Below are 7,786 nucleotides of genomic sequence, written 5' to 3'. Positions count from 1 at the left end.
TCACTGACTAATCGCACCCAGACTCACCCTTTTTTACATGGAAAACGTGACCGTGTTATAGATTTGACATTGCTCTAGTCTAAGCACACGACGTTCTGCGTGAATAAACCAATAAACCTAGTTTATATTTCGAATTCTGTCACTGTAAAAGAGTTTTGTCAGAAGTGGGATTTGAACCCACGCCTCCATTCGGAGACCAGAAGCCTCATTGTCTGAGAACATCGAAATCTTTGAGTCTTGACCGCTCGGCCATTTTTGACAGTAAGATTAATTAGATATATGGGAATCCAAAAATATTTCATTATTAGCCTACGCTATGATGTAGGGATTTTGAGATATTTAATATATTTTGAAATAATTTGTAAACATAATAGAAAATTTGTAAACATAATTTGTAGATTTACTTCGTAGGGCTACTCAAGACATTGCTTAAGTCGTACTTAAAAAATAAGCGTAGCCTATAAAGCATTTTTGTTTCCAGTCTCTAAAACGCTGTTGTAAGAAGTGGGATTTGAACCCACACCTCCATTTGGAGAATAGAAGCCTCAGTTCCTGAGAAGGTATAAACCCTTGAGCCAGAATTATTTTGAAACTGATATTTTAAAAGCTTCCAGTTGCTTTCAGCCATAGTATTTAGAAAAAGTAGGCTGATATTAGGTATTTTTATTTCAAATGTATAAAACCACTTTGTCAGAAGTGGGATTGGAAACCACACCTCCAATGAGAGAACAGAAGCTTCTTCATCTGAAAAGGACGAAGTTGGGCGCCTTGACACCTCTGCCATTTGGCAGTGCAGAAAAGCACCCTGGAAACTTTGTTGTTTTATTACCTGGCTGAATGCAATAAGGATTTTTCAAAATTATACATACAATTCTTACTGTCATTAAAGCCTAAGAAAAGCCTATTTTCAGACCCAGACTTTCAATATCAAACTGTAAAAATCTATGATAATCTAAAAAAGTAACATAAACAACCCCTTTCAGTATTTATTGTATAAAAATAAATTTTATAAATTGTTCAATTCTTTATAAATATACAGATGTTAACTTAAACATATACACATGTTAACTTAAACATCTTACAAATTAAACCACAGTACATCACATGATAGTAAATGCACGACAATTATTTAACGCCTGTTGCATTAGAGGCAATATGTCCTTAAATGCATAATTGCTTGGTAGTTTTGTGTAGCACTATCTTTGATAGTCCACAAGATGGAGCTGGAGCAATGTTCACCTCGGTTTGAATTTGGTTTATTGTAATCTATTATAAATGTGTCTCTGAACTGCAATAGATCAGATCTCTAGCAGCAGTGAAACATGAGTTGATAAAGATCAAACAGGATTTGTGAGAGGGTATTTGCTGCCAGCCAACATGGGGATTAATTGTTTCAATCAAGTTAATGGCTGCACACCCAGTGGTTAAATAAACATATGCATTGCTGTTGGCTGAGAACTAAACAGTCCTCAGAAGCAGCTCCCTGGCTCAGTATGAGAAAACGTTTTTTAAACAGATTAGGCTCGGTTAAGTTTTGAGAAAGCCGCTGTTTAGGTCATATGCCTCTGCATATCTCTGTTCAAAATGTTAGGCCTACTTGCAAATCTAAATACAGCATGTGCATTGTACGAAATATGACTGTCTGGCAAGATTAAATTTCTCTGCAGATAGGGTCTATTTTGTCAAAGACAATATTAATAAATAAATTTGTTATATTATGCAGCGATAATGCATCATAAAACTCTCATTTTACAGCATAAAACTGTCATCTCATGTATTAGCACTCATCAGCCCATTAGTCTCAAACGGGCGGGTTATTTAGTTATTTATCATAAGCAACACAATGCGAAATGTTCAATACTATGCAACCTTTTAACTGGGTAAATTATGCAACCAGTAAATATAAATGATGATGATGATGATAATAATAATTATTAATAATAATAATAAAGGTTCCAGAGAGGAAATAATAACCTCTAAAAACTGTAGTAGAAAATTATGCTGCTTCACTGATCTATACAACAATGCAAAACACTTCACATTCATTTATTAAATTAAAAAAATGGTTTGGAGCCAGATTGTTTGATTTAACTTCCTATATAACAATTATATATGTTTTTTGTTCTCATGGTCTTTCCATTATATCATCGTTTCCATTCAGCTGGAAAACTACATTTAGTTCCCTCTTTATGATATTTGCCAGTTCAAAAATCTTTATTGCATATAGGCTATGTTATGGAAAAAGTAAATGAAAAATGGTTTTATTGTCATAATAACAAAAAAACACACGAATAATCAATATTCGGCTTAAAACGTTCCAGTGCGTTTCCTGTGACAATTTGTATGCTTTATTTGTTGCGATCACAGCCATTCGGTCGCTGCCCGGCAGATGCCGTCATGACGCAGGACTTCCAGCGCGTTGACGCGATGTTACGTTCCACCAATCAGTGGCAGTTTCCGAAGCCCAGGAAAGGAGCAGATGATATGGCAGCTTTGTGAGCGGCCAGGTGGAACTAGCTTTTGTTTAATCGGGCTGACAGCGGAACATGAGTACACTTTAACCCGCAGGCCGCAGCGGGGGATCCGAAGATGATATACCTGATATTAATTTCTGCCTTCTCCGGGGCCATCGTCACGCTCCTTCTGCAGCTCTTACTGTTGTACCGGAGGAGCCCCGAGCCTATCGCTAGGACAGTTCAGTATGTCAAAGCAGTTCCTGATCCCGCACTGAAGGATTACTTTAGCAACCAACAAGCCGAATCAACGCAGCAACAATCAGATATCACATCGTATGTCTCCAAACAACCAGAGGCCGCTTCCCCGAAACAGCAAGAGACCACCGTCCCCGGCAGCAGCCCCAAACAGCAGCCGTCCTCGCCACCGCCTTCGCTGAGCGACACGCCGCACACCTCCAAAGCAGAGACATGCGATTTCCTCAATGCCATATTTCTGTTCTTATTCCGCGAGCTCCGAGACACCCCAGTCATCAGGCACTGGATCACCAAAAAGATCAAAGTAGAGTTTGAGGAGCTCCTCCAGACCAAGACCGCCGGGCGTCTGCTGGAGGGGCTCAGTCTGCGGGATATCTCTCTGGGCAACTCGGTGCCCGTCTTCAAAACAGCCAGACTCATGAAGCCAGTAGCTCTCAATGAAGACAAAATGCCAGAGGAGCTCAATTTCGAGGTTGACTTAGAATATAACGGCGGCTTTCATCTGGCCATTGATGTCGATTTAGTATTCGGGAAATCGGCTTATCTGTTTGTGAAGATGACCCGGGTGGCGGGCCGCCTGAAGCTGCAGTTCACCCGCACGCCTTTCACGCACTGGTCCTTCTCCTTCCTGGAGGACCCGCTCATAGACTTCGAGGTGAAGTCTCAGTTTGAGGGCCGTCCTCTGCCCCAGCTCACCTCCATCATAGTCAATCAGCTCAAGAGAGTTATCAAGAAGAAGCACACCTTACCAAACTACAAAATAAGGTAATGTCTCAGTGTCTTACTGCTGTCACATGCTTACTGCAATACTTCTGTCCCTTGCCTTTGGCATGTCAGTGTAGTTCATCTGGGGTCTCGGGTCTGGAGTGAATGTCCTCAACTTTGGCAGCGTTTGGGGGCTTGAAGATGAATGATTGCAGTTGATCCCAAAAATCCATTCCCTGCAGGGTTATTTTTCAGCTGATTTTGGACAGTGTTGTGTAGAGATATTGTTTAATGCCAATACCTATTATTATTATCATTATTATTATTATTATTTTGTTAAATAGTATGTCTGACCAATTTTTAATTATTTAAAATATTAATTATTTAATTAATTATTTTTAGAAAGCAGCAGCAACTAATACTGCAGCTACTAATAATATAATAATTTTTAAAATAAAATTATTAAATAAACTAAAAACAAATTATTATTATTATTGTAATAACATTAATCTGTTATTTTATTGTAATAACAACAGTATTTTATAATATTTTTAAAATATAAATATAATAATGTTATAAAATAATATTTTGTAGTAACTATAATTATTTGTATTATTTGTCATAATATTTGTAATTTTTTGCCATCTTGACGGTTACAATTTTTTGTGTGTGTGTGTAATTAAGCAACAAATTTTTACTGCAGAATAAAAGACGTTTATGAAAGACCTTTTAAACAACACATTAAATAATTTGCTGTTGTTGTATATTTCTATTGAGAGACCTCCCAAATGGTGGCAATTAATATTAGACCCGTTATTAAGTTGAAAAGTGTAATGTTCATCGTCTGTTTGATTATGTCTTTAATTGATTTTTCCATACATTTCTGCCATATGTACATTAACTGACAGTCACCACTGATAAGCTAACACTATATATATTGTAGAAACGTAATTTTCTGTAAAGTTGCTTTGCAACGATTTGTATCGTGAAAAGCACTATACAAATAAACTTGAATTGAATTAATTATCTGTAAAAGATATCTCTCAAGCTATTTTCTGAGCTTTGCTTTTATTGTACACAAAGAGTCTCAAGAGGTTGTGAAACCGGTAGTGTGTGTTCATATCTGAAAAGGGTTGTGAAAAGTGAACAGACAGAAGTACTGTGGCACTAGACTATTGGTAGAGTCGTGTATCGAGAACAGCAAGTGTGCTTAATTTTCCCCGGGTGAAACTGGAAATGGAGGCCACCTTCCCCATTCAATCACGATTCCCTTTACTGTGCTCATATTCCTGACCTTTAAAAGTGAAAACTACTCAGAGGGTTTTGTTACTTCCTGTTTTTAGCCGAGAAAAAAAATAAGGTCTGTGACTAAGGCTTTCAACCAAGCTATGGATTGATTGCATGCAGGATTCATCCACCTACACCTCACTGCTCTCTATTACTCAGCATTACTTGGCACACCTAAAACGTTTGGTTGCCAGTAAACATTAAGATATCTCAGAGTGTGTGTGCTTTGACTGGATTTCTCAGGTGTTGTATGTTCTTTAGGTTTAACATTGTGCACAGAATGGTCTGATGCACAGTCGTTTTTTGGCTCATCAGTCAAATTGCTCGGCTTTCTGTTGACAGTGTACACTACAGTCAATATGAACATAATGTGCAAATCACAAAGTCAAACACAGCACTGAGCACCACACTGTGATTTTATCCATTAAGTTAATTGTAGTGTCAGTGGAAGGCAAAAATGGCTAGATGAATGTAATCTTCGTCAGTTCGAATGGTGCAATTTGAACTTTGACCCAACACAGCTGGGATTGTGAGAGTAGTGAATTAGATCACTGCGCTCTCTGTTAAACGTCACACTGAACTATTGATTAGAGTGTCTCAATACAAGAGCATGATTAGTACGATTAGTACATTTATTTTCATAACATTTCTCTCTTTCCTTTGGATTCAGCATCCTGGCATTGACGCTGTGCCCTCTGTTATACACCATAAGGACGCGTGCTGCAGAGCTAAAGAGTTTTAGTCATCACAGTGCGCACATACACAGCCGGCAGCAAACTTACTGAAGCTAAACGCTTTACATTACTCAGAGGGAAAGAACTTCTCAATGATGTGAGACATTAAATGATACTCATTTTCTCAGTATTGGCATCTTTCCAAAAGTCGGAATCACTTCATTGGTGTTTGAGATGAGATATTTTTCCTCTTTATGTAAGTGGATGGGTGCAGCACAGAATTCATGCACTAGTCATGTTTTACCGCCTCAGAGTTTAATGGTGTTTGCTTTAGGGCTGAAATGAAAAGTACTTACTGTTTAATTTGTGACGCGGGAGGTGACGTTAAGGCGCTGACAATATTCTCTATTAAACAAGTGCGTCAGTGGGAACTTTGTTTAAAAGGCAGACAGTGTGGCCCAGGGACAAAACAAGCAGGCAGGCCACAATCCGTTTCAGTCATCCCTGTGTGGGATGAAAGTGTCACAGTCAGATGGAGGAGGTGTTCAGAACAGGACAATTGTATGTGTGTGGACAAAACTGCCGGAGACTTGAATTACGTAGTGAGGTTGAAATGCTTTTAAAATACTATGGCAATAAATATGGCATGACAAATCAATAGATTTGCTGTCTGTTTTTTAGATAGCCGTTTTATGGGTCACCAGGATGAAGAAAGAGTTTGACTTAGTGATTATAGTGGTGCTTCTGGTGAAAGTTAAAATGATTAATGGCTCGGATGACGAGATAACTTTTCTTTTTTTAGGGTTTTGTTTTTTGGAATACTACCTATATTGCTGTTTTCTATTTGAATATATTTTAAAATGTAATTTATTCCTGTGATGGCAAAGCTTAATTTTTTCAGCATCCATTATTCCATTCTTCAGTGTCAAATGATCCTTCAGAAATTATTCAAATATGCTTATTTGCTGCTCAAGAAACATTTCTTATCAATGTTGAAAACAGTTCTGCTGCTTAATAGTTTTGTGGAAAGTGATTTTTTTTTTCAAGATTCTTTGATGAATAGAAGGTTCAAAAGAACAGCATTTATATGAAAATTATTAAGTTACATTATTAATGTCTTTACTGTCTTCAATTCAACTTATCATTTTTTAATAGAAATATCAATGTCTAAAATCACTGACACAGCTTTTAAATTACAGCATTTATGTATGTATTTATTCCTTTATTAATTTATTCAATTGTTTTATTATTTATTTTTTCAATGTCTTTCTCTTTTGAGAAAAATGATTGATGACTTTTTTTTTCAATATAAGTAAAATGCAAAATAGAAGAATGTTCACTCTCTGATGTTTGGACCATTGCACATTTTACATAAACACTGCATTTGCACTGATTCAGTGAATCAACGTAAAGGACATTTTCATGCAAGGAAATGCTCTAATTTCCTCAGCAAACACCTTCTGTTATTGTGTGGAGGATGGTCTATTACGCTGATCCAGCTCCTTTGTCCAAATGTAAATCTTAACAGTCCTCAAAGGCAGGACAACGGGAGGTCTTACTCTTAAAGGGGTCATATGATGCTATTTTAAAGATCATTATTTGGTGTATTTGGTGTAACAGAATATGTTGACATGCTTTAATGTTCAAAAAACACATTATTTTTCAAATACTGTACATTATTGTAGTTCCTCTATGCCCCGCCTCTCTCAAACGCTTGGTTTTCTGCAAAGCCCCTCCTTCTGACAAGCACAGTCTGCTCTGATTGGCCAGCTGACCCAGTGCATTGTGACTGGCCGAACACCACAAGCACACGTCGGAAATGTAACGCCCCTTTCCATAATCACGAGCTTCAGCTTTCAACATAAATGTAAAGACAGTACATAATGTCCTTAGTTTTACCATCAGTTCAAGCCCGAAAGGGGATCGAACGTCTGGGTTGTGCTGTTCTGTTGTAAATAAATCTTAACCAATGATTCCTCATTGCATCTACTTTTGGAAGGCCAAATAAAGTGCTTTTGCTTTCGCACAGAAACACACATCGTCTCCCTGACATGGTTGCATCAACACTACTGCGGTTCCTGAAACCATGCCTTCTTACTTTGCATGAACATTTGGGCGGCATTACGCAAATATTTCCACATCATGACGTAGAGATGTGGGGGCGTGTTTGAATGAGGCGTTTTATGCCGGTCTAGATCAGCCTTCTCTTTTAGATAAATCCTTTTGTGGGAGACTTTGATCTTTGTAACTCTGCAGATCTTATACATGCACAAATAGCTACATAACACACTAAAGAAAAGGAAAAATAGAAATCGCATCATATGACCCCTTTAAAGCAGGATAAGTGATCTTGAGGCCCCCTTGGAAGCCTCCCTTGTTGCCCCCTACTGCTGTAGGGTGTCTCAGTGC

General features: G+C 37.8%; 1 protein-coding gene across 1 annotated transcript in view; it reads left to right on the top strand.

Moving 5' to 3' along the window:
- The first annotated feature begins 2,326 nt into the window (after window positions 1–2,326).
- LOC107689806 (PDZ domain-containing protein 8-like) overlaps window positions 2,327–7,786 on the top strand; it is a 45,665-nt gene continuing 40,205 nt past the window's right edge. Inside the window, exon 1 of the mRNA XM_016487966.1 lies at window positions 2,327–3,476. Within this exon, the coding sequence (XP_016343452.1) occupies window positions 2,590–3,476 (887 nt within the window). The 5' untranslated portion in view covers window positions 2,327–2,589. The remainder of the gene's footprint in view (window positions 3,477–7,786) is intronic.

Source organism: Sinocyclocheilus anshuiensis, unplaced genomic scaffold, assembly GCF_001515605.1.
Source record: "Sinocyclocheilus anshuiensis isolate Anshui unplaced genomic scaffold, SAMN03320099.WGS_v1.1 scaffold918, whole genome shotgun sequence".
Classification (NCBI taxonomy): Eukaryota; Metazoa; Chordata; class Actinopteri; order Cypriniformes; family Cyprinidae; genus Sinocyclocheilus; species Sinocyclocheilus anshuiensis.
Note: the sequence above shows the minus strand (reverse complement) of the source record. Positions and strands in the feature narration are given on the sequence as shown.